This window comes from Amaranthus tricolor, chromosome 5, assembly GCF_026212465.1.
Source record: "Amaranthus tricolor cultivar Red isolate AtriRed21 chromosome 5, ASM2621246v1, whole genome shotgun sequence".
Taxonomy (NCBI): domain Eukaryota; kingdom Viridiplantae; phylum Streptophyta; class Magnoliopsida; order Caryophyllales; family Amaranthaceae; genus Amaranthus; species Amaranthus tricolor.
The window spans coordinates 17,857,008-17,882,709 of record NC_080051.1 but is presented as its reverse complement, the minus strand read 5'-3'; the positions used below and the strand labels follow the sequence as shown (position 1 = coordinate 17,882,709).

The 25,702-nt window shown below is 31.1% G+C and overlaps 4 protein-coding genes across 5 annotated transcripts; 1 reads left to right on the top strand and 3 right to left on the bottom strand.

Moving 5' to 3' along the window:
- Positions 1–320: 320 nt before the first annotated feature.
- On the bottom strand, positions 321–5,079 carry LOC130814329 (ATP synthase small subunit 6-A, mitochondrial-like). Its single transcript, XM_057680445.1, has 3 exons — positions 4,826–5,079; positions 4,687–4,729; positions 321–586 (listed from the first exon to the last, which is right to left on the bottom strand). The coding sequence occupies exons 1-3, from the start codon at positions 4,950–4,952 to the stop codon at positions 580–582; spliced, it is 177 nt and encodes a 58-aa protein (XP_057536428.1). The 5' UTR covers positions 4,953–5,079; the 3' UTR covers positions 321–579.
- A 111-nt stretch (positions 5,080–5,190) lies between these two features.
- LOC130814328 (molybdate transporter 1-like) lies at positions 5,191–9,679 on the bottom strand. The gene has a single exon (XM_057680444.1). It carries the CDS (start codon positions 7,284–7,286, stop codon positions 5,859–5,861), a length of 1,428 nt encoding a protein of 475 aa, XP_057536427.1. The 5' UTR covers positions 7,287–9,679; the 3' UTR covers positions 5,191–5,858.
- A 6,863-nt stretch (positions 9,680–16,542) lies between these two features.
- On the top strand, positions 16,543–17,164 carry LOC130814327 (histone H4). The gene has a single exon (XM_057680443.1). The coding sequence runs from the start codon at positions 16,656–16,658 to the stop codon at positions 16,965–16,967; it is 312 nt and encodes a 103-aa protein (XP_057536426.1). The 5' UTR covers positions 16,543–16,655; the 3' UTR covers positions 16,968–17,164.
- A 515-nt stretch (positions 17,165–17,679) lies between these two features.
- Positions 17,680–23,207, bottom strand: LOC130814326 (UDP-glucuronic acid decarboxylase 3). 2 transcript variants are annotated; one of them, XM_057680441.1, is made up of 13 exons: positions 23,059–23,207; positions 22,330–22,441; positions 21,710–21,796; positions 21,416–21,503; positions 20,735–20,826; positions 19,992–20,056; positions 19,791–19,879; positions 19,613–19,690; positions 19,438–19,531; positions 19,165–19,231; positions 19,005–19,068; positions 18,875–18,915; positions 17,680–18,072 (listed from the first exon to the last, which is right to left on the bottom strand). In XM_057680441.1, the coding sequence occupies exons 2-13, from the start codon at positions 22,408–22,410 to the stop codon at positions 17,890–17,892; spliced, it is 1,029 nt and encodes a 342-aa protein (XP_057536424.1). In that variant the 5' UTR covers positions 22,411–22,441; positions 23,059–23,207; the 3' UTR covers positions 17,680–17,889. The 2 variants fall into 2 exon arrangements, with proteins under 2 accessions (XP_057536424.1, XP_057536425.1); XM_057680442.1 differs by lacking the exon at positions 23,059–23,207 and adding an exon at positions 22,630–22,970.
- Positions 23,208–25,702: the final 2,495 nt, after the last annotated feature.

The window sequence follows — 25,702 nt, the reverse complement described above, 5'->3', positions numbered from 1 at the left end:
ATGCACACAAAATCGCTCGAGTCCAGACTACGAAAGCAAATTTTCTAGAGCCTCCCCGAGAAACACTTTTGAATACTAAGGTCCGCGGTTGCATAACAGTGTTTTTTCACAATCCACGATCTGCTCTTTCTAAGTCAGCATGCAAGGCATGATGTCACAGAGTCTAAAAGACTGACATCTAGGACATAAGCTACCTAAGCCCAGATAAGACAGCCAAGTAACATGAAAAGCTACTCTCTGTCATGCTCTATTGCTCCATATAGGAAGGATGCACACAACTGCTGGCTGAACCACCACATCCTAGCTAAAAAAACATCACGTATAGCAATATCTGAGTGGATTTATTAATGTGGGATTATTCTATTTCGAATTTCCACAAATCGGAAGACACATAACAGCTTCGGCAGTACATTACCCACACCAAAAAAATAGACAATCAAGTGAGTATACATTTAACAAATCAGCAGTTCCTCATCAAGAAAAAACAACCATCAGCAGAAGTTCAGTAGAGAAGCACTTTTGTTATTCATCAGCCAAAAAAAGGCTTCCATTGAAGCAGAAAATACATCAGCCACACCTCTATTGCCTGAAAAATACAAGCAACAATTCCTACATTATACAGTTAATATTTACAGCTAAGGATTTTAAACAAAATAAAATGAATAAGCAAAGGATAAATCAAGGTGGTCAAAAAATGTACACTCTATTAGGGAAAAAATGACATGCAGTATCAAGGACAATCACTTCTGTAAAACCCCAAAATGAAACTTAGAAAGTGGTGAGGTGGGGTGGGGAGAAAACATCTACATGAAATTTACATCAAGATTACATCTAGACTCTGGAGATATGCCCACCTTGACATGCGAAGAAAGTGTACGTTTGGTTTATAGAATTATCATGGGACCTTGATGTCAAGCATCAACTTTTTCTAAAAAGAGATGGAGCGTTCATCAATAACAACAATGCCAAAGCCTTAATCCCAACAATTTGTAGTCGGGTACATAATCCTAAAAACAATTAACAGGAAAGATTGTTGCTAACAAAGATCATAATTTATTTAACCCAATCTAATACTAATCTACAACCAAGAAAAACTGATTCCAATTTATTGTCATACATTCTTGAAAAATCCCATTTCCATATCACTCTTTGCTCCTGCAGTTTAAAAAGAACATTTTATTTTAATTCTTAACAAAAAAGTTGATGAATGAGAAGATATCTATAGGATTTAAAAATCCCCTCGAAAAGCATAAGAATTGAGAACCTTTTAGGAATAATTAGGTGTTCTGCAAATGTTCCTATATATCTCAACTGCATACCCTTTCCCCATTCTTTTACCTGTCTACCAAAGATAGATCATCTCTGCAATCCTAACCCCTCTTTCACCCAAGAGCATTCAGTCATTCTTCAGATTTCGGTTGCCCCACTTAAATACACCAAATCACTTGCACCTTAGAGCTTAGGCAATCAGTAGTGTCACCAAATAATCATATCGGACGAACTATAATTCTTGGCCCACAATTTCAACCTTATACCCTTCATGTGCTCAATTGCAGATGGACAACAGCCTAAGAGCAAACATCTAATATAGACATGAGATAAATTAATCACTAACTAGAGGAACGTGAGATTGAATAGGCACCATATACAGCAAGAAAAAAAGATTCATAGCTATGGTGGGTTCATTACTAGCTTGATCTAAATTCAAATTCACACCTCATATGTGTGCCTATGTGCTTAAAGGTTTTTGGTTCAAATGACTTTCAAGTTTCAACGGCAAATCCTCATCAAAAGGTTTTCCTTAATAATCACATTGAATCTTTTGCTTATTACAATTTGCAGCATGGTATTCCTAAATCCTAATGATAATGGAATTATCAATAGCATGTGATACTTAGATAACTCAGTCAGAATATCCAAGGTGATCCTAGTACATAATTCGATAAAATCAACATTAAAAACAGTACCTTAGACACTGCAATAGCACTCTTGAACAATACTCTATCTTATATCCCTTTGAACCCAAGCACCCAAAAATATATTCAACTTAGATCCACAAAAAAATCAATGAAAAGAACCAGAATCTCACTAGCAAAAACGTAACATGGCACTAATATGTTTGATACAATAACTAGTTTGAATTGGGAAGAGACTATGATTTTTGGAAGCATCCAGAATTGTATTCTATAGATCAATAAGATAAGTCTGCCCCTGAGCTACTTTAAATTATCAGTCCTTGTGTAAAAGAGGAAGGAGAGAAGTGAAATAATAAGAATACGATATCATAGGAGTAAAGTTCAGAAAACTATAACCGTACCTCTTTTAAAAGAAATTCATGAATGGAGTTCCAAAACAAGGAAAGTGATAATCCATTTGTTCCAAAAAAATTCTTCGGTGGGAGAAGGAAATGTTCAAAGAGAGATGGTAAAGAATACAAGATGAGAGAGAAAACTGATTGACTAAACTGTAAATCTATGATTAACACAGCAAGAAAAAGATTCTTGGTCCCAAAACAAAAACTTCCTACTTCCGTCTCAAAACAAAATTTTGTAGTCTAAAATGTTTTTTTGGCATTGAAGAACAGTTAATTTTAACTACATTAAGGGTATTATGGATAAAAAAATAAACACCATAGTCCCTTCAAATAATTACTCCATACTCATCCCAACATCTATCAGATTCCATCCATGATCTAAGGAGAGAAGTGAAAATTTATCATTGAGAATAATACTACACATACAATACTGGCCTATCATAAAACTAGGCCTCATGAATACTATTACGCTTTTAGTAGAATAGCCATCTAAGTAATATTCCTATCTTGAAAATGAAAACTTCTACAACAAAAGGTCATCAAGCTATGTTGTGATGAAGATACGTATGTGATAATAGGCCAGCCAGAAACTCATGTAGGGTAGAAGGGTTTGTTTGTGGCTCACTGGACCTTGGTTTGTCAAAGGGCAATTCAAGCTTTTTGATCAATCCAGTACAAAGACACATGCATACCCAATACACAATTCTCTTACTCAATATCAAACTGCTTTTATGAACTATATTGCATCTTTGTGAAGTCATTTTATGGAATTAGAGTATGTTTGGCCAAATTTCTAGAGAACAATTCTTTATCTTAGGAGCAAATTTGTAGAAACTAACTCTAGAGAAACACTTGAGAAAATTAAAAGCGTTTGGTTTGGCCTCGATATTTTACAAACACTTTTCAAAATTAGAATTGACGTTACTTGTTTGGCCTAATAGCATACATATTTATGTTATTTAAACAAGAGAAAAGAAATAATTAACATTAAGAGTATAAATGAAAAAAATCTTGTTTATATAGTGCATTTTTTCTTCAACAAAAAATCAAATCTCTTATCTTCTTTTTAATACTACACCCAAAAAAAGCCCTCTCTCTAATCAAAAGGGACATATGTGATCTTTGTTTGAAAAGAAGGGTAACTTTGTCTTAACAAAAGATTCATTAAATTACCAAAATAAAAGGTTACGCTTGGATTTGGAGCTTGCCCCTTCATACCCTAAGATATTTTAGGATTCTTACAAAAGTGAATCTACTCCTCAAAAAGTGCTTGTTTGGCCCTAATCTATTTCTCCATTTGAAATATACTTCCAGAAGCTAATTCAATAGCTTATGCCAAACTAACTCAAGTCTGAAAACTTAAACTTGGTATAATTCTTACATATACAACTTCAAACACAAAATAAAAAAAATAAAAAAAATCAGATTAATACTCTGCACACTCTACTTGAAAATACCAAAAATTACAAGTATGTCACAAAGCTGCAAACCTATCGAAGACAATATTTTGTGCTAGACAAGTTTAATATGATACGACCAACTGCTTCGCATGAGTCATAACCCAACTTTTCACACAATTGACAAGTATTCATCCTTCAAATACTCATCAAAACCATAATACATGTCATAAAGGATAAAAGAATTGCACAAAATGACAAGGAGACGATCGAATACGCTTTGCTCAAGATCCCAATCTACACATACAAATTTCAAACCTAATCAAGATGCTACCCATTAGATTGCAGGTAACATCTAGTTCTATAACAGCCAAAAAATTTCATATTGATTATGTTCCTCACATTATCTCATTTTAAGCATATGGATTAGGAAACCACTCCAACTGTAACCACTTGGATTAAAAGCAAAACCTGGTTCAATAGCAACCCAAAAAGAAAATTCACCCACCACTTTCAGCTTGCCCCTTATATGTTAAAGAAGTCTCATGAGAAATACTGAATGGGAATGGAGCAAAAGGGAGAGGTATTCACCTCTATTCAACTATAAGAAACCCCAACAACATAAAATCATAACCTAGCAGCATAGACACCAAACAACCAGATTGATTATATATTAAAGGTAAACTTAATTGTTAAAGCCACCTTTACTCAATTCCACACTAAACTAAAATCACTACACCATCAACACCGATAGAAATGCTCATTAAGAAAATAAGATTTCGATAATTAACTATACTACATTATACATCAACCTATGATCATCCAAGCACCTCACATGTGTATCAGCCAATTCCAGCTAAATAACACGATCAACAGCAAAAATAAAATATTCAATATGAAGCGACAACATATAACAAAAGTTGTGGTACATAGATGATGAATTTAGGGTTTAGAAAAGATTTAAAATCGAAATACCTTCTGTGCCTTTGAACAAACGGCGAGTTCTTGGCATCCTCCTCTGCAAATCAAAAGGTAAATGCATAAGATTTTGCGAATATTTTAACAATAAGCAAAGAATAACATCGAAAATAGAAGATGTAGAAAATGATAATACCAGTTAGACCAAGAGAGAGTTTGGTGATGATGAAACCAGTAATGGCGAAACCAGTGAGAAATGGCCAGTTGCGATTCCATTCTCTCTTGAAGAAAACTGGCCATGGATCGAATTTCCTCCACCCCATTTTTTTTCTTCCTTTTTTCTCTCTCCTTGGAAATCTGTTTTTTCTTTGTTTCTGTGTTTGCGTTTGCCGTCGCCTTTGGCGAAAAATTGGAAAGAGTAAGCTTAATATAAGAGGTAGTTTGGCAGGTGGGATTTCAGAAAGGAAGTGGAACTTTATTTTAAAAAATAAATCTAAATTTTTGTTTGATTAAATGGCATGGGAATAGAAAATGAAATTAAAAAGAAAAAAATCTCAGTGAGTGTAGGTATTTGAGTTGAGATTTTTATTTTTTCTTTTTTTCAAATTTCTACCATGACAAACAACGGATGAGACTTTTATTTTGTTTAAATGTCTTTGTTTCAATAATTATCAAAAAAGAAAACATAATACTTATAACCTAAAGGATAAGGAATATGGGATGTCCATAAATCACTGTGAATAATATCAAAAGAGAACATAATATTTAATTTGTTTACCCAATATACAGGAGTGACATATAGAAGAAAGAGGTTTAGGACAAGCAATTAATCGTGTGTGGTTTTTCTCCATATAATTGTATTTTTTTGTTGTGAAAGCAAATTCCAGCACAAACTTATAGCAAACTGCTGGACGAATTGCCATTTCTTTTGGCTTTTATCGGTCTCAGGTGATCTATGTATACTGGGGACAAAAGAAGTCCAGATAAAATACCCTCCCGGCCTCAGATGTCGATCAGTTTCAACCAGAAAAATACCATCTAATGACTTGATAATTTGTTAATGTAACAACCTTACTCTTGTTAGTGACAATAAAAATATTATATTAATATTAATAATTATTATTAAATGAGTACAAATTTAGAGGGACATTGAGAGGTACATAGAGACATTGATAGGTACAGATGGGGATTATATCAATAATTGTTACTCCTATTAAATCAACCAATATCTATCTTTCCATCCATAATGCAGGGAAAGATTGTAGCTTGTCCAAAATTCTCAACTTAAGAAGAAAATGAGCAACAATCCCACACAAGAACCCAAGTGAAGCACCACCTGATGCAACCAAAGAAACAGCTGTGACCAAAAGCATCACAAATGTTTGAGATTTTGTGTTCATATCTCTACAAGCAATAGCCAGCTCTAATCCAGCAAACAACAGTAATACACCCAATACACCAACAGGAAACAAATCAAGTATTTTCACAATTGAACTTCCTAATACAATCCCAATTACCAATTTGCTCATGCCCAAAAGTGCAACACACCCTCCACTTCTTCCACCAAACTTGTATTGTCCTGCCAAACCACCAGCACCATGGCAAGTCGGCATTGCACCAAACCAACATCCGACTAAATTCATCATCCCAACTGTCATTGATAACGATGTCGCAGAGAACTCCTTGCCCGGAAAAAGATCGGTTGCCAATTTACAAACAGCTATGACAGAATTCAGTATTGATAAAGGCAATTGTGGGATTGTGCCCTTAATGAATCCTTGTTTCCATGACTCTTTAGGGATGTTTATAACATGAATTGGGGAAGGTCCAAATTTAAATCCCTTTATCACTTCTTTAGGTCCTCTAATAATTGCTAAAATAAGTCCTAACAAGAAGATCATGAAAGCAGTAGGAAGAGAGTATAAAACCCTCCTAAAACCCTCACTTCTACTCCTCACACTCTGTACCTCAGAATCGCCATTTGACTCTATATCACACCCACCATTTTCTACGTCTTCTGAGCCAGCGCCATTCACAAGAATTATGAAACACCCACAAATTATAGCTAATAAGAAACCATCTAAACCCAACCAAGGCCTATTTCCCATGCTTTTTGACTTAGCAAAATCCTGTTCTTTTCTTACATACTTAACAGCAGCCATTGCAAATGCTAACCCTTGTGACAACTGAATTCCTCTAACAATAGATAAAGGAATCAACACATAAACAAGTTGCATTAATTGGGTAACACCCAAAACAAATAATATCCCTGCAGTACAAATTCCAGCTGCCATTATCTCCGGAATACCAAAATCTGGATTAGCAATAGCGACTGCTGCAATAGATTTCATGGGTTGAACCGGCATCGGTACACCATAGATTGCACCAGTGACTATGTTGTATACACCAGTGAAGATCAAAGTAGTACCCAAGTCAAGATTTTTTGCTAATGTTAATGCTAGGACTATTGGGATAAAAGTGCCCAAATCTCCCATTGCACCATTCAATTCTGCCCATTTTGACCTAAAACTAAGGTTACCTATTAAGGTACCCCAGATATTGTAGGGAAATTTTTGATGTTTTGATTCTGGTGGGGGGTTTCTAAGGAATTCTTGATTTAGGTTTTGTGAAATTTGTTGGGAAGCTTGGGGTTCCATTAGGATATTTTTGCATGAAAAAGTATTGTAAGATACTTATATGATGATATTGAGATTTATATAGAAAATTTCTAGGGGAACAATTAATAATGCCAATATTTAAAATTAGAATGTAATATAATTTGTCTTTTGGAGACATGGGGGGCCATATATGTAGCTTAGGAATATAAGATAATACTTGAAATGAATTAGAGCTGTGATTAAGAGAGTCCTAAATAAGCTTATGGGGGAAGTGATTTCTTGCTAGCTTTGATGAAGACTTGATAATTGTTCTATCATTCAATACACTATCTTGCACTATTCTTATGGGGAAGTGTTATAGTCCAATTGAGATAATATTCTATTCTTCAGTTTTTTTAATATTTATAATAACAAGAACTTTATTAATCAAATATTTGTGAATATAAAAATGAGAAGACCTTAATAAAATACTCTTTTAATGAATTTCCATTCTAGCCAATGAAAGTGCTTAGTTTTGAATCACATCAAATGATAAAATGTCAACTCTTATTCAGATGTCAATATATATTTCCCAGTTCTTAGATGGAGATTGACGAAGTTGATGGATAAGATGGTTTTCAATACTATTCGGTCCTTATTCATTTATTTTTAAGAAAGGGGTAATAAATAAAGAGGGAGAATGAATTTTGTGGATAAAATTAAAATAAAGTTAAAATTTAGGAATGAGATTAAAAGAAAATGGTGGGCTATTATCCAAAAATAGAAATGAGATAAATTAAGTAAAAGAGACTAAAATAAAAAATGTTGCAAATTTAAGCAATTGCTTTGGAAGAAAAAGTCTTTTAAATGATTAAGTCAAAATTGGGAAGAAACCCAATTTGGTCTTATCTCCAACTTCCTTTCCTGTAAGAGTTTTCCGATGTACCAAACAAACGATAATTAATTACCATTTGCGTTTTCCATTAAAGACGGTTCTACAAAGATAATGTTCACTACCAAATAAAACATTTCCTAACTGATGAAAAACATGAGAAAAACTACACTGAAAACCAGTGACAGAAGGGAAGAGATGTAAATAAACAGTGTCTATTCTGCTTGTATATACTTACGAAATTATGAAAGTTGAATGAAAAGGGCTCAAAAATCTGATATTAAAGTGCACCGGCTCTAGTCTCGGTCCAGACTCACTGTAGGTTTGGTCGAACCCACAAAATCTCAGGCGAAGTTTCACTTGCAAACAGTCAGAAACATGTATTTTGATTGAAACATAAGGCTAACTACATCATGGAGAGTTATGCATACTGCATGAGGCTTCATAGTTGATAGTTTTATTTGTATTATAGTGAATGTAACCGCCCCGAATTATGAAGGTAAACACTAACTGGAATTTAGTATTAATCAAGCGGAAGCTTAATTTTGCCAACACAATTAATGGGCTATTTAAAGGTTAAACCAATGCAATATAACAGAAGTCTTAACTTTCCAATATAAAGGAAAATGACAACCAAATCGAAATTAGTTCAAATGAGATTGAATAGGCACCATACACAGCAAGAAAAAAAGATTCGTAGCTATGGTGGGTTCATTACTAGCTTGATCTAAATTCAAATTCACACCTCATATGTGTGCCAATGTGCTTTAAGGTTTTTGGTTCAAATGACTTTCAAGTTTCAACGGCAAATCCTCATCAAAAAGTTTTCCTTAATAATCACATTGAATCTTTTGCTTATTACAATTTGCAGCATGGTATTCCTAAATCCTAATGATAATGGAATTATCAATAGCATGTGATACTTAGATAACTCAGTCAGAATATCCAAGGTGATCCTAGTACATAATTCGATCAAATCAACATTAAAAACAGTACCTTAAACACTGCAATAGCACTCTTGAACAATACTCTATCTTATATCCCTTTGAACCCAAGCACCCAAAAATATATTCAACTTAGATCTACAAAAAAATCAATGAAAAGAACCAGAATCTCACTACCAAAAACGTAACATGGCACTAATATGTTTGATATAATAACTAGTTTGAATTGGGAAGAGACTATGATTTTTGGAAGCATCCGGAATTCTATTCTATAAATCAATAAGATAAGTCAGCCCCCTGAACTACTTTAAATTATCAGTCCTTGTGTAAAAGAGGAAGGAGAGAAGTGAAATAATAAGAATACGATATCATAGGAGTAAAGTTCAGAAAACTATAACCGTACCTCTTTTAAAAGAAATTCATGAATGGAGTTCCAAAACAAGGAAAGTGATAATCCATTTGTTCCAAAAAAATTCTTCGGTGGGAGAAGAAAATGTTCGAAGAGAGATGGTAAAGAATACAAGAGAAAACTGATTGACTAAACTGTAAATCTATGATTAACACAGCAAGAAAAAGATTCTTGGTCCCGAAACACAAACTTCCTACTTCCGTCTCAAAACAAAATTTTGTAGTCTATAAAATTTTTTTTGGCATTGAAGAACAGTTAATTTTAACTACATTAAGGGTATTATGGATAAAAAAATAAACACCATAGTCCCTTCAAATAATTACTCCATACTCATCCCAACATCTATCAGATTCCATCCATGATCTAAGGAGAGAAGTGAAAATTGGAGTATACTTATTATGTTGAGCAATATACTTAATTTAGTCCCATAATTTTACTTAAATCCTTAAAGTAAGAAAATTTATAAGTTTGCGAAAATACATTTTCTTAGTTTTCAACTTTTATAGATTTATGCAAGTGATGATTTTTCCTCTTTTAGTCATAAAATATATCTTTATAACATACTTTATTTATGAGAAGATTTCATACAAAAATCATTTTTATATGTACTTGTTCTATTATAAGTTGTATTTGAATTTATAATACCTTCTCCAAAGTGATATGGATGAAGTATAATAAAATGAATAATGTTTTTATGAAGTTTTCATGTTCATAAACTTCATATAAATAGTCTTTTTGTAAGTGTTTTTGTAAGGAAATGAAAGTGTTTTGTTTGGAGGTAATTAGAGATGGTCTTGTATGTGTTTATATGAATACCTTGAGGAGTATATGATAATTTTATTAATCTGGACAGCAGCTATTATGCTCTAAAATGAGTGTTTTTCAAGTGGTTTTAGTGAGATTTTAAAGTAGAAAACATGTAGGACTTGTAGAAGTATTTTTTAGGGAAGTTGTTTGAATGACTTTGTTAGTGTATTAAGTGACAATTTATGAGTGAAATGAAAATGATGGGGGAGCTGATTTTCTACAGAAAAAATCATATTCTTTGGCTCTTGAATTTGGTCTTTGCATACATGTAATGATGCCCAACATTGACTAGGACAAGAGGGGGTCTTGGGTAGAACAATTAACTTGTGTGTAAGTGAATAAAGAGCATACAATGGAGGAAAATGGGGTAGCCATAGCTGGTTGGTTTTAGTTGTTGGGAGGTGATCTTTGTCCCCAAATTGATCTATTATAGTTTTGAAAAGATTTATCTAAGATAGTTTAAGATTTGGATAAAAGTTGTTGTACATGTAACAAGTTATGTACTATGAACTTCATGTTTAAAAATCACTTGTATATGTTTATGAAATATTTAATTTATTCTCAACATGGGTAAAATAAATTTTCGGATAAGTATTATAATTATCCCGAAATGTTATGGGTAGTTGTTCAACTTTAAGTTTTATCTCCAAAGTTTACGTTACTTGTTACACTTCATAACTACGTTACGAATTGACAAGTTTCTAATCATCGTAGAAATTTTTCAAATTACTACCATCACTAATTAAATTTTAATTAGTAATGCACAAATATATATATAAAAAATAGTCGCTAAAACAACTAATGAAATCTCATTAATAATACGACTGTTTCAAGGAAGGTAAAGAGAACAAGAAAATGGCCAACTTAATTTGATCTGCTTTTAGGCTCTAACATTGTGGAGTAATCTGTGATATTTAATATCCCTTTTTTATTATGACGTGACTCGTTATCCTACTTGTTAGACTTCTTATTTAATTAATAAAAGTTGTAACTGATTGAATATTTTCAATTAAATTAGTTATTAAGTATTTGTCATTATAAAAAAAATTCAATTTAGAGACAAAATTATATTTTGAGAAAAGATATTTAATTACAAAAATGACCACAAAAGTCTTTGTCACCAACTAGCTATAAAACAGTTTTGTCTCATAATTTTTGTCACTAAGATATTGTTACTATTTTTGTCACTAAGGACTGCAGCATTAAATCTTTTCAAATTCATTTTTCAAACCTTTTAACTTACCATTTCATTCTTCAAACCATTTACCTTCTTCTTCAACTTCTATCTAACATCATACTAACTTATTCTCCTCCTCTCTACTTCTCATCAGGATTCTGCTATTTTCCATTAGTTTTCTTCTTCTCTTTTCACGTGTATTCTCTTACTTGAACTATTTTTTTCATTGTTCTTGTAGAATTTTGTCATGTTGTTCACATATTTTCACAAGTTTTCTTGTTCTCTCTATTTCTCATCATATAATCCGGCTAATGTTTGTTCTTATCGTTTATTGTTCGTGCATGTCGAATTTGTACTTTGTATGTTGTTTTTCTTTTTTTGTTGTACAATGTTGCAATTTTTATCTTCATTTTTTTTGAATATATTTTGTATTTCGTTTTTTTGGATGTAATATATTTTTACATTTTCTTTTTTCTTCAGGATCGGTGAATTTGTTGTGTTTTAGAGCCAAAAGTTGCTTTTTTTGTTCATTTTTTCCGAATTTTCTTCATAATACTTTTCTTATTGTATATACATTATTATTTCTAATTTTTGTATTTATACGTTTATTGTTTTATATAAATTAATGTAAACAATTTTGTAATAGATATTTAATTTTTTATTTAAGATTAATGTATTCATTGAATTTCAATTTAATTACTTTTGTTGTTTATATATAGTTTCTGAGTATTATTTATAAAAAAATTGAATATTTGTTACTATTGTTAAATAATAGTAGAGTTAAATAATAATAGTAATAATTACTACTATTAAATAAAACATATTCAATTTTTTTAAAAACCTAAAAATCAATTTAGCGACAATTTTTGTTGGCGGCAAACTATTTAGCGACAAAGGGTTTTGTCGCTAATTTTGTAGCAAAATGCTTTTAGTAATAAAATAAGCGACAAAAAGCTTTTGTCACTAAAGGCTTTCCTAATTGTAGTGTGTTATCGTTTTTTTTTTTGATGAGATGGTTATGAATATGTAAGAGGTGCTCAAAATTAGATATAAATAGGGAATTATTCTTCAAAATTACAGAGTCTCGCATAAAGTAATATATATATATATATATATATATATATATATATATATATATATATATATATATATATATATATATATCTTCTAAATAATAAATATAAAATGTTTGCAAAGCATTAATACTAGGAAATTTTGTTCAAAATAATCTCAACTATCACTCATTTGCCAAAAATAATCTCTACTATCACTCATTTGTTCAAATTTAGTTTCTTTTTTCTTTTTTTTTTTTTTACTTTACTCTTGAATTCAGTCTTTCCCTTTAATTCAATACTCAACTACTTTCCATTAATTTCCTCCATAATTTCATACTTAATTCCTTCCCAAATCTCTTCCTCCCCAAATCAAATTTGTAACCCTAAAAAACAAATCTTTCAGTTTAGGTTAATGGCAGCTTCTATGTTTGTTTCTATGTAATTATAATAGATTGTTGGTCTTAGTATTATGGAAGCTTCTATGTAATGTTAATGGAATTTCCCTTTTGTGATATTAAATCACTAGTTTGTAAAAAATATTTTTTTTAGTTGACAATCTGACCAAAACTTATGTAAAAAGATGTAAAAGTGTTTTTAATGAATTTGTCTTTTTAAATTATTTGTGAAATTTTGATTAAAAGATACAAGTTTTCCTTGTTTTATAACAAGAAATATTGATTTTTGTAAAAGTACAAGTTTCTACTAGTTTTATAACTAGAAGTATTGATTTCTAGTGAATTTATAAAGTATTACTTGATTTATGATTAGAAATGTTGATTTTTGTAAAATTATAAGTTTTATTTGTTTTTTATTTAGAATATTGATTTTCGTGAACTTACAAGTTTCACTTGTTTTTCTAAACTTGAAATATTGATTTTGGTAAACTTGTTCAATTTTAGAAACTTATTCAAAGAATGCAGTTTTGACTTGAATTATAATTAGAATATTTGATTTTGTAAATAGAATAAAGTTTTATTTGTTTTAAATTTGGAAGTGTTGATTTTGGAAACTTATTTCAAAGAAATAGATTTTAGTAGCTACTTGTGGAAAATACTAATTTGCAGACTATTGTAGAATATTAAGTTATTAATGTGAATTTTGGTGAGCTATTAATATAAAGTTATAAATAAAATTTAATGTGTAAAAATTAAGTGATGAACGTATAAGTAAATTGAACGTTATGATTAAGAATTATATTAAATAAAGGAAGTTACCACATAGGTTGGTCAAATTCAAAGTCAAAATCAACTTGTAGTAATAAAAATGTAATGTACTTGTGTGAATGAATATTGATTGAATGACCCTAATAGTAAGGTAATGTCGAACCATGCACCGACATGTAAAATCTCGGTGCCCGTGTTGGCCAGCACGTAAAATGCGGTGTAAGACAGGGGGTTTAGCTACCTATTATGTAGAGCTCGAGCTTAAGTTGTATTAGAGGAGTGACGAGTCCCGCCACAGTTACAGTTTAGGACTACGGTCCTCACCTAACCAGACCCTTACATATAACAGGTGTCATATTGTTGTGCTTGTCGATCAGTGATGAACTTAATTAGTGATCCTATGATGCATGGTAGGGTTATGAGTATTAACTAAATGAGCTTATTTAAGTGTTAAGATTACCGAATTGTATAAGTAGCAGTAACATACTTCTGTAAGAATTGAAAATGGTATTTTAATGACTTAAAAATATGAAACAGTAAAATAATATAGTAAAAGTATACAGTGGTGTCAATTAATTATAAGTTCGTACTTATTATTATTTTTTAATTGTAGTGTATAATTTCCGTATTTTGAGTTGGATAAGAAGTTATGCTCGGCGTTAAGCGCTGGCCGATTCAATCGGTTGTCATCCATATCGTGATGGCAACATTGCAGGATTTAGTTTAAGGTGTAATATTTCTTATCAGATGTAATATTTTACTTTTATTTTAAATAGTTTCAGTTTTTATGATTTCAAGTTTTTTAACAGTTCGACATTTTGAGACTTCCGCGATATTTTTATATTAAACATTATTATTAAATGTTAATTATGTATCGAGATTGCCGCTTCTGTTATAATAACTCATGTAAGTCGATTTTTATTTGCTCCTACCAAGTTCTCCTAAGTCTTCCTCGCCTTTTCTTACCTTCTGCTATGATGCCTTCTATCCTCCTCACAGGGGCGTCAAAAGTCTTTCTCTACACATGTCCAAACCATCTCAAATCTATTTTCGCGCAACTTTGCAGAAATAGGGGCAACCCTTAACTTCTCTCTAAACTCTTGGTTCCTAATTTGATCCATCAATGTGTGACCGCGCATCCACCTCAGCATATGAATTTCTGTAACTTCCATCTTATGTTTAAATCTTCTTTACGGGACAACATTTTGTCCCATAAAACAAAGCAAGCTTGATTGTCACTCGGTAAAATTTACCTTTTAACCTACTTGGAAACTTTAATAGTGTTCTTCCACTCCTTATATTTTTCCATCAACTTCCTCAAAACATGAATAGTTTTAGTAGTTGACCTTCTTGGCATGAAACCGAATTGGTTCTTCCACTCCGAATTGGCATGAAACCGAATTGCGACTCGGCCGCGGGTTTTGTGCGACTTAGCCACGGTCGAGTCGTGCGCGACTCACCGTTAAATATTTTTTTAAAATATTATTTATATTTTTATTAGTATTATTATTATTATTATTATTATTATTATTATTATATATTTTTTTAATTTTTTTAAAATATTATTATTATTATTATTATTATTATTATTGTTGTTGTTGTTGTTGTTGTTGTTGTTGTTGTTGTTGTTGTTAATAATAATAATAATAATAATAATAATAATATTTTAAAAAAAATAAAAAATAAAAAATAATAATAATAATAATAATAATAATAATAATAATAATAATAATAATAATAATAATTATTATTATTATTATTATAATAAAAATAATATTTTAAAAAATTAAATAAAATAATAATAATAATAATAATAATAATAGTAATAATAATAATAGTAATAATGATAATAATAATAATTATAATAATTATAATAAAAATAATATTTAAAAAAAATTTAAATAAAAATTAAAATATAATAATAATAATAATAATAATAATAATAATAATAATAATAATAATAATAATAATAATAATAATAATAATAATAATAATTATAATAAAAAAAATATTTTAAAAAAATTTTTTAAAAAATATAATAATAATAAAAATAATAATAATAATAATAATAATAATAATAATAATAATAACAATAATAATAATAATAATAATAATAATAATAATAATAATAATAGTAATAATAATAATAATAATAATAATAATAATAATAAAAATAATGATAATAAAAATAAAAATAATATTTTAATTTTTTTATAAAAAAAATTAAAAAAATTAATAATAATAATAATAATAATACAATAACAATAATAATAATAATAAATAATAATAAAAAAATAATATTTAAAAAAAATTAAAAAAAATTGTAAAGTGGTGAGTCGTAGAAAACCCACAACTTGTCCGTGGCTTTTGTGCGACTCAGCCACGGTCGAGTTGCGCGCGTCTCACCTCTTTAAATGTTTTTTTTTTAAAATTTTTTTTAATATTATTATTATTATTATTATTATTATTGTTATTATTATTATTATTGCTATTATTTTTTTAAATATTATTTTTATTTTTATTATCATTATTATTTTTATTATTATTATTATTATTATAGTTCAGGAACAATATCGTTAATTCATTAAAATAGAGGTGGCGATAAAATAAAAAGGATAACGATCGTAAAAAAGTAATGCTCTTCCGCTGTGCTTTCCTCCACCCTGACCTATCAAATCAAAATCAAAAGTTTTAAAAAACACAAACCTTGAATTCTCGATCCGCACAACATAATCCGCTAATAAAACACCGTTGATTAAATTCAATCAACAGTCCAAATTTATAGTTTTCTTAACACACAGATTGACCTTTACAACCGTCCGATTAAAAATAAAATCTCCGCACCATACTTCTTCAACACCCCAAAACCCGCACCTATATAAATACTCCTTTCCCCCCTGTTTCACATCACATCTCATCTTCTCGACTCTCGTCTTTCTTTCTCTACATTTTCATTTATTATCTCTGTAAAGCTCAGCAAAAATGTCGGGAAGAGGAAAAGGTGGAAAAGGTTTGGGAAAGGGTGGAGCCAAGAGGCACAGAAAAGTGTTGAGGGATAACATTCAGGGAATCACAAAGCCGGCAATTCGTCGTTTGGCTCGTAGAGGTGGAGTTAAGAGAATTAGTGGTTTGATTTATGAAGAAACTCGTGGTGTTTTAAAGATCTTTTTGGAGAATGTGATTCGTGATGCTGTTACTTACACCGAGCACGCTAGAAGGAAGACTGTTACTGCTATGGATGTTGTTTATGCCTTGAAGCGTCAAGGAAGGACTTTGTATGGTTTTGGTGGTTAGATTTAAATTGGGGATTTAGGGTTTCTGGATGGCTAGTTATAAGTTTGATTTTGTGAAATTAGAAGGTGGAAACTATGATGTGCAGAATGAGATTTAGTCGATTTTAGCATATTTTGTTATGTTGAGTTAGGTTATAATGGTGGTGTTTCAATGTAATTGATGCTTATGGATTTCAATTAATCTATATTGTTTCATCATTTTGATCGTCTTCTTTATCAATTTCTTGATGAATTCATTTTGTCTTCCAATTTTGAGCTGAAAGTTAAAATGAATTCTAGGCTTATATTTATGTAAATACAATTTCTGAATAGTGTTTCCAATTGATGATTGCTCACTTGAATGAATGTGGACTAAATTCTGGGTTGAGACTGAAGTTGTGATTGATTTGTAAATCTTAATTGTATTCACTTGTTATGTACTCAAGTTTTATTGGACTGCACTTATCTTGATTTGTAGATTTTGTTGAGTAAATTGACATTAAGTTGTTGGGATTGTTGCTTGAACTTATTTTCAATTGAGATGAACATAATATACGTTGAAGCAGTTGGTTATTTAATCGTTACTTCTTTCAAAAGCAACTGCTGCATCAAGAGTCGTAGCAATTACTAATAGAATGTAGTTCAACAATCACAATGCCAGATCAGGGTGGTTTTTTTCCTTCTTTTATCAGGGTTGAGACCCATAATAAAGGTAAGGGACAAGCATTAAGAAATGAAAAAGAAGAATGAAAGTTGATGTATTGATTTTATAAGTATAATAAGTAGAACAAACAAGGCAAACAAAAACAATGCTCCATAGTCATTCCCTCAAAATTATTTGACTGGGAGTGGGTAAACAAAATCGTAAGATGAAGCAATTCAATCCACAAGATTCAGACTCAGCTCTCTTTCAACCCTCTTATATGGATATGGGACATTGAGTTTTAGTTCTTAGGAACTCCGAGCCTGAGGCGGAAGTCTTCTTCCATGAGAGGGAGTCCTTCTCTCAACTTCACCTTGGGTTCCCAACCCAGGAGTTCCTTGGCTTTTGAGATATCCGGTTTCCTCTGTCTTGGGTCATCGGGTGTGTTCTCCACTGATATAATCTTCACCTTTGGATTGATCAACTGCACAACAACAAAGGGTGTAAAAGTTTCATCCAACAATACGAGTATGATTCAGAAGTACAATCTTTCTGACTTATCCTCATTCCTTATATGAACTACGAGTCTATGAACAACAAAGTAATTGGGTTATCTCAATTCTCAACAAGACTTCGATGCAGCAAATTTAATCTACTTGGGGATACAGAAAATTGCAACAAGTCAGAAAAGTTTTCCTGTCAACAGTACTGGAGGTCTATGATGATGAGCACTAACAATACCGGCACGCAGAAGCTTGTGGATTTTAAACACACTCACACAAACTACAGAACACATACTTTTTGCAACTAAATAATTCGATAATGAACTTGTTCAATTTAGTGATAGCAGAGAGGTTCTACACATGATTTAATGGGTCAATTCAATGTAGTCCAACTATAATCCAAAACCAAAGATAATCAGAAACAACCACTAAAAAGGGTAACATCTGACTCCCCAAACTCTGCCTAGGCGGGAGAGTGTTTTACAAAGGGGAAACCAAAACAGAAAATGAAAGTAAAGCGGAGAGTTGCAACCTGCATAAACTAATCCATTTCGAGCCTATTTATCAATTTATTGTTCATTTGTAAGTTTGAAGCTTAAATGATTAATCAGTAAGAATAGTTATGAATCCAATTTTGGGTCTATTGTTGATCTTGTAAGGTTGACACTTGACACTTATATAATCAATGAGGTAAGCTAATATTAATAATATGGAAGGCTAAAATGCTTAAGCAGTATACACTCATGTGCGTCAGGTTCAGGTAAAGTAATATTAGTAACTTACCTCTTGCACAGTCTCAGCAAGTTCAAGCATGGTGAATTCACCTAAAGACCAGCAAAGCATCAGCAATGGTTCCTTTTTAAAAAGCCAACAAGAGAACAATACAATAATATATCCATGAGTATGACCATACCAGGGTTTCCAATGTTGATAGGCCCAGTGTGTTCTCCTTCCATGAGTCTAATCAGACCATCAACCTGAAATATAACCACAATTCAGATTAAAGTTACCCATCACTCTTAAACAAAAACCATGAAAGTTTAGTTTTATAATAACAAAAACAAACAGCGCACCATGTCAGAAACATAACAGAAACTCCTAGTCTGAGTTCCAGGTGCCTGAACTGTCAATGGTTCATCTCTGCACAACGCAACACAAAATGGTATAATCAGCATCAACATTTTGGCCCCGTTAAATCATTTAGTTGCAAGAGTTGTACCAAAAACAAGTTAAAGAGGTTCCCAATCAAACCTATTGAAGTATAAATTTCCCTAGTAGCTCAAGAAAAAGAGTTTCAAAAATTCTGTAAAAATGTCAGAAATACTGAATTCCAGTTATGAGCTTACCTAAGTGCTTGAGCAATGAAGTTACTAACAACACGACCATCATCGATATTCATACGAGGCCCATAAGTGTTAAAGATACGAGCTACACGAATTTCTGTTCCAGAAAAAAGAAGGAAAACATCTTACAATCCAGATCTTTCTAAAAATTGTCAACCCAAAAAGGTAACAGGCATACCGATTCCATGCTGCCTATGATAATCAAACATCAAGGTTTCTGCAACACGTTTTCCTTCATCATAACAGCTACGAACTCCTGTTACCCAGTAATAAAAAAAAGGATTTAGTGCTGAAAGAGAGCGTATTGTACAACAAAATGAAAACCAACGGCACATTATAAAGTTAAGCGTAGTTACCGATTGGATTAACATTTCCCCAGTAAGTTTCGGGTTGAGGATGCACAAGTGGATCACCATACACCTCTGATGTAGAAGTAAGCAGAATCCTATGGAAAGCACGGAAGCAAAAGGTTAATACCAAACTACTTGGATGATACTACTTAACATGACCTATGGTCAGCCATAGATAGAGAAAAAAACACAGTGAAAACCACAAACCTGGCTCCAACACGCTTGGCAAGCCCTAGCATGTTTAGTGTACCCATCACATTCGTCTTGATTGTCTACCAAATATTGAAGCACAGTATTAGATATAATGGTCAAAGTAAAGAATAACCAATTATCAAGATCGACATTTCTTTAAATAGTATTGAGGAATCTTCAGATTTCCATGTTACATACTAACAATAGGCTAAGTATGTCATATGTATGTCTTAGTAAACTTTCCTCACTACTTATTTAGCAGTTGAGCGAGTAGCTGGTGAAAGCAATCTGATCTCTGAGTCCACATGGTATAATGCTTTGAGCTTCTTACAATTTTTTTTAAATGAAATGGCAACTGGTTCATAAATAAGGTAAGTCCACCACTCCAGCTACAACTTATCGAAGCATGGGGGAGTGCTAATTGTGGGCTTTTTGGATGCTGTGGAGTGTGGAACTGCGGATATTGCGACCTTAAGATTGTTACAACTAAGTCTGCTTTATGCCACAACTCATAAATGTGGGAGGTAGAATTTTGAGAACCACTTAACAGTTACCATTTAATTGGCGATACTATAAATCCCAGTATGTAATGCCCAAACTTTATTCTAGAGTCACAAGTCACGAAATGGTATGGTATGAACATTTACTTCTAAACAGATACTACATGGTCGAACGAGATATATAATTGCCCAATTAAGCTGTTCAAGCTGCACAACGACAAATGAAAAGAATAGATCAAAGCTACATTTATAACTCACCTTTACAGGGTTGTGTTTGTAAAAAATAGGTGATGCAGGGCAGGCAAGGTGATATATCTGATCAACCTCCACCAATAATGGTTCTGTGACATCTGCAAAGCATATATAACTCTTCAGATTTCTAAAGAGCAAAATATTACTACATCATGTCTCTTCCTTTAAAACATGCACAAGACCCATACATTAACTTAATTGGGCAAAAGTGGGATTTCTAATTTTTTTAACAAAATAAGTTGGCATTAAGGCTTTGGCATTGTTGTTGTATCGGTAAAAATAAGATACCATGTTTAAAAATACGATACCAGTACCATAAGTCCGTAAGAATAGTAGTGTTGTGTTAACTGTAAATTCTAAATACAAATTGCAGTTAAATACCATGTTTTGGAGGATTAACAACTGAAGGTACAAAAAAAAAGAAAAGAAGTGCAGCTTCTTTGTTAAATTTCCATTATGCAGCACATAAAAAAGATTCCCATCAAGTTGTTTCACCATACAAAATATGCTGAAGTACCTCACATAACTAATTTCGCTCCACAAGTATATGGACAACAATGTCTTGAGTTAGTTCATTTGAAGTTCACAGCAGCTAAACAAGGTTCTTGAACTTTAAGGACATGTTAAAGCTATAAATATAACACAATTACATAAGTGGCAACGAGAAATTTGCGCATTAATTAATACCATGACGGATAAGCTCAAATCTCGGGTGTCCAATCCATTTCTTAAGGTTGTCCTTTGAACCAGTAAAGTAGTTATCAACAACAATCACCTGTCAGGACATTGTAAATCAAATTAATTCAAACAAGTGAGACAACATGGAGTTCTTTCCTCTCTACCTATCACTCTCCCTTCAAAGAAATAAGTGGAAAAGGGGATCGTGCATTACGCAATAAATTGTTAGGAAGAAAACTACAATTTTTTTTCCCTTGAATGATCATTATGATATAAGATAAAAGATCAAAGATACATGCTCACCTCATTCTTTTCATTTTCCATCAATCTATCAACCAAGTGGGAGCCAATAAAACCTGCTCCTCCTGTAACCAAAATTCTCATGTTTGACTGCCACCAATAGACATGAGAGTCAGTTAGTCAACAACCCAACATACAAAAAAAACCCTGTCTTGAGGGAAAGCATATTGACAACCATCAATGCTCCATTCATTAACAAATTGAAATTTTACAAAGTAAACAACATTGCTTCATTATCAGCATTGCACAATGGGAGTAGGCTTATCATAGCATACATTGACGAAGCAAAAGCACTACCACCATGGACTTCCAACAACAAAAATTAATGTTTGATCCTTTTTGATGTGAACGAAAGCCATTTCAGCTACATTTCACATCTTCCCTCTCCTAATGGACACAATCAACATAGCACAATACAATCAATAGATAACATATCTGCTAGCGGTTTACATTATTGCACACAACCACAGTAAATCAGACAAATTGAAGATCAACCCACTAAAAGATCCACTCTTTTATTCCAAATCAAAGACACCCACTTCTAGTTTTTGATCTAAAGCAAACCCATCACATGATTTTACACAAACTACAAAGCAAAAAGGTTCAAAATTTGAATAAATTACCTGATAGAATTTAGAATTTCTCAAAGGAGAAGGGGCAGGAGGTTGCTTGGTTGCTGATTGCTTCTCTCCATTAGATGCCATCTTTCAGATCTCCTACTCAATCAATTTACACCTAACATACAACAGTACATAAAAAAGTCCCCATCAATTTCTGACAATTTGTTTAATGGGCCCCAGGAAAACCCACAAGGAACTAAAAAAATTAAATTAAAAAACAGTATTAGCTCAACATTTTCAATAAATAACATGGAAAATTTTCAAACAGATCAACAGAGAAAGAGGAGGGTAAAGATATTATACTTAAAGACTGAAAGAAGAAGAAAAAAACCCTAATTTGGTTGAAATCGAAGGAATGCAAAGATTGCAGTATTTATAGTGTGAAATAACAAAATAAATAATATGATCCACAGAGACCATAATAGAGAAACTTTCCCAACCAAACATCGCCAAACCCACATGCCAGATGAGCGAGAAAACGCGATTTTTACGCAATTTTGATTAATTAAAACTTTAATTTTGTGAATATTTTTATATCGTAGCTTCAAAATCAAGAAAAGGTGGGAAATCTGCCAATCGAAATCATGGTTATGATGGTTATGCTGCTAACAATAACGACATTGAAATTACGCCTAACTTAAGATTGACAACTATTGATTAACTATTATTAATAATAAAAACAATTGATTATTGTAAAGAATTAAAATTGGAGTTTAATTACGGTTTGCTTACCAGAAGTTTGAATGTTGATACAGTTAATCACAGCAAAATGGGATTTCTTTAGGATGACGAATTAAAGATGACAGATTGATGGGTTTAAGTTTGGAAAGCTCAAAAATAAAGTATTAAGATATGTTTATTAATTTTTGTCTTTTAAAAGAGAATTATAAATTTATCTCACAAAAAAAAGAGAATTATAAATTTATCTCCAAAAAAAAAAGAGAATTATAAATTTATCTAAAACAAGAAAAAATTACCGTGCGTGAATTATACAATTTTTTGTTAATTTTTTTACAATAATACCAATTATTGATTTATTATGAATAATACCAACATAAAGGAGTGTTTTCCTAGAAAATTCGTAACATGTTAAAAATCAGACTATAGGTGATTATAAGACAAAAAATTGGTATATTAGTAAATAAACTAAAGTTGGTATTATTCTAGGAAAATACCCCACTAAATTGGTATTACTCATGGTTAATCTATAGTTGGTATTATTATAGAAAAATTAATAGAAAGTTGTATTATTCACAGTAATTTTTTCAAAAAAAATTTATAAATAATCTTATGATATGGGTTTCCTTAAGGTAGCTTTTCTGTTAGCTGTAGTAATAGTTGTAGATAATATTATAATAACTGTTAGATATTTAGCAATTTTGATTTTGAAACGCTATTAATTGTAATGTTTTAAAATAGCTACCTATACTATTAAACACTGCTTAAACTTTTACTTATACCGAACAATAATATATATTTTTTTAAAAAACATAGCTTTATTAAATCACTAAGTGACTAACAATTATTTACTTAACTACTACGCGGAACACGTTCAATGTATACCATGTTAACATAAATCTTGAGTAGAGTCTTTGAAATCCAAGAATCTCTTTAAGACTATTTTGGGCCCCTGAATCGTATTATCACACTTGATGCTTCTATTTGAAATAAAGGTTTTTCAACATATATTTTTAGAACATAAAATAAGTCTGCGATAAAGTGTAAAATTAGAAAAAACACTTATATTATGAGTGAATAATATTATAGTGGATAAAATTTAACGAAAAATTGAACTTTAAGTTTAGAATATTCATCCCCATAGTTTTCAAACAATTCGCCTATAAAAAACTATTACTTCATATATACATAATACAAAACTACATACAAGAAATATGATAGAATATGAAATTAAAAAGGACAAGAAGATTCTAAAATAAATCATATTTTTTTTAATCCCATCACAAATCATTATACTCCTATTAGTATACTACATGAAATACCTATCTCAAAATTACAATAGTCTTGCTGTATGCTCGAGAGTCGGAGACCAGTGGCATCGTAACGGATCCAGAACTCAAAATTATGAGTAGCATTAACGTGTTGAAGTAAATTAATAAAAAATTTTAATAGAGATTTGTTTGTAAAATAAATAACCTAAAAATTTTTCGTTACTCCAAATTGACCTGTACAAGTAAACTATCGCAATAATAATATCATCTCATTGCCACTATGAAATGGGGCGATAAATATCATCCGCACCGCATCGTTCAAAGTTACAAGTTACAATTTACAACGAGATCAAAGTTTGAAAAGTGAAATACTTCTTCCGTTTTGAAACACTCATTATATTACGGTTGTTAATACTATTCATCGTTCAAGCTTATTTTATATATTACGCCTTATATGTAAAAAAAATAAAGGCAAGTTGGATCTTGTTTGAATCGTATAGTCGCATACTTTTATAAAATTAACTTTTTATAATTTTTAGATGTGCATGTTTCAATATATAAAAAATTAAAATAACATATTGAATTGCGTAAAAAATTAAAAATAGCTGGTATAATTTAAAGGAGGAAGTACAAGGGAAAAAAAGGATTTTTTTTTTTTTTTGAAAAAAACATGGGTAGCCTATGCTACCCATTGTTACGTTGTGAATCCGCTTATGGTCGAGATAGTTAACAAATTGATAAATTTATGCAAGAAATTAAGATAGTTTGAACATAAAATAGAGGGTACTTATAAATGACGGTTGATTAGTAAGGGTAAAGCGTTCTATCGTCTAAGGCTTTAAATTTTTTAAGGTTCAAAAAATGTTTTTCTTATTTACTTAAATTAAATTTAGGTATAATTTATAGTTTTTACTTGGTAATATGAGTTATTAGGACATTTTTATAAAATAATTAAAATATCAATAATATAAAACAAAATAAGTATTATATAATTTATTACACTTTAAATTTTTAGAGATCCTTTTTATCTTTCGTTGTGGAATCTAAAAATAAACGAGACTGCTCCTCAACGGAAAGATGCGAAACACGAGAGAATCGTTAAACAAAATGCTAATATGCTATTCACTTGACAGTTACTTGTGTGTGTATGGGTCTTTTTCAGTTTGAATAGAAAAAAGGGCAAAAGTAAATAGTAGCCAATTTTTTGGCTTGTTATTAATTAATTCATCTTTTAGTAACCGGATATTCTAAAATTGTAACTAAAACTAAAATATATGAGACCGTTTTGCGGTGAGACGAGTCCATATAAAAGCCTACTATGTTAAATGTTTTTATTATTGGACTATTTAATTCAAATATGAGACACGTCTTACGGTGAGATCGTCTTGTATAAGAATTAGTGAAACTTGGTTCATCTTGTATGAGAC

What these genes read in the sequence shown, in the direction of transcription:
- LOC130814327 (XM_057680443.1), top strand. Translation starts at nt 16,656, where the DNA reads ATGTCGGGAAGAGGAAAAGGTGGAAAAGGTTTGGGAAAGGGTGGAGCC.
- LOC130814328 (XM_057680444.1), bottom strand. Translation starts at nt 7,286, where the DNA reads ATGGAACCCCAAGCTTCCCAACAAATTTCACAAAACCTAAATCAAGAA.
- LOC130814326 (XM_057680441.1), bottom strand. Translation starts at nt 22,410, where the DNA reads ATGGCATCTAATGGAGAGAAGCAATCAGCAACCAAGCAACCTCCTGCC. An exon ending in TGGAAAATGAAAAGAATGAG is followed by an intron (nt 21,504 to 21,709) that starts GTGAGCATGTAT and finishes ATGTCCTGACAG; the next exon opens with GTGATTGTTGTTGATAACTA. An exon ending in ATTTGAGCTTATCCGTCATG is followed by an intron (nt 20,827 to 21,415) that starts GTATTAATTAAT and finishes TATGCTTTGCAG; the next exon opens with ATGTCACAGAACCATTATTG.
- LOC130814329 (XM_057680445.1), bottom strand. Translation starts at nt 4,952, where the DNA reads ATGGGGTGGAGGAAATTCGATCCATGGCCAGTTTTCTTCAAGAGAGAA. An exon ending in ACTCTCTCTTGGTCTAACTG is followed by an intron (nt 4,730 to 4,825) that starts GTATTATCATTT and finishes TTTGATTTGCAG; the next exon opens with AGGAGGATGCCAAGAACTCG.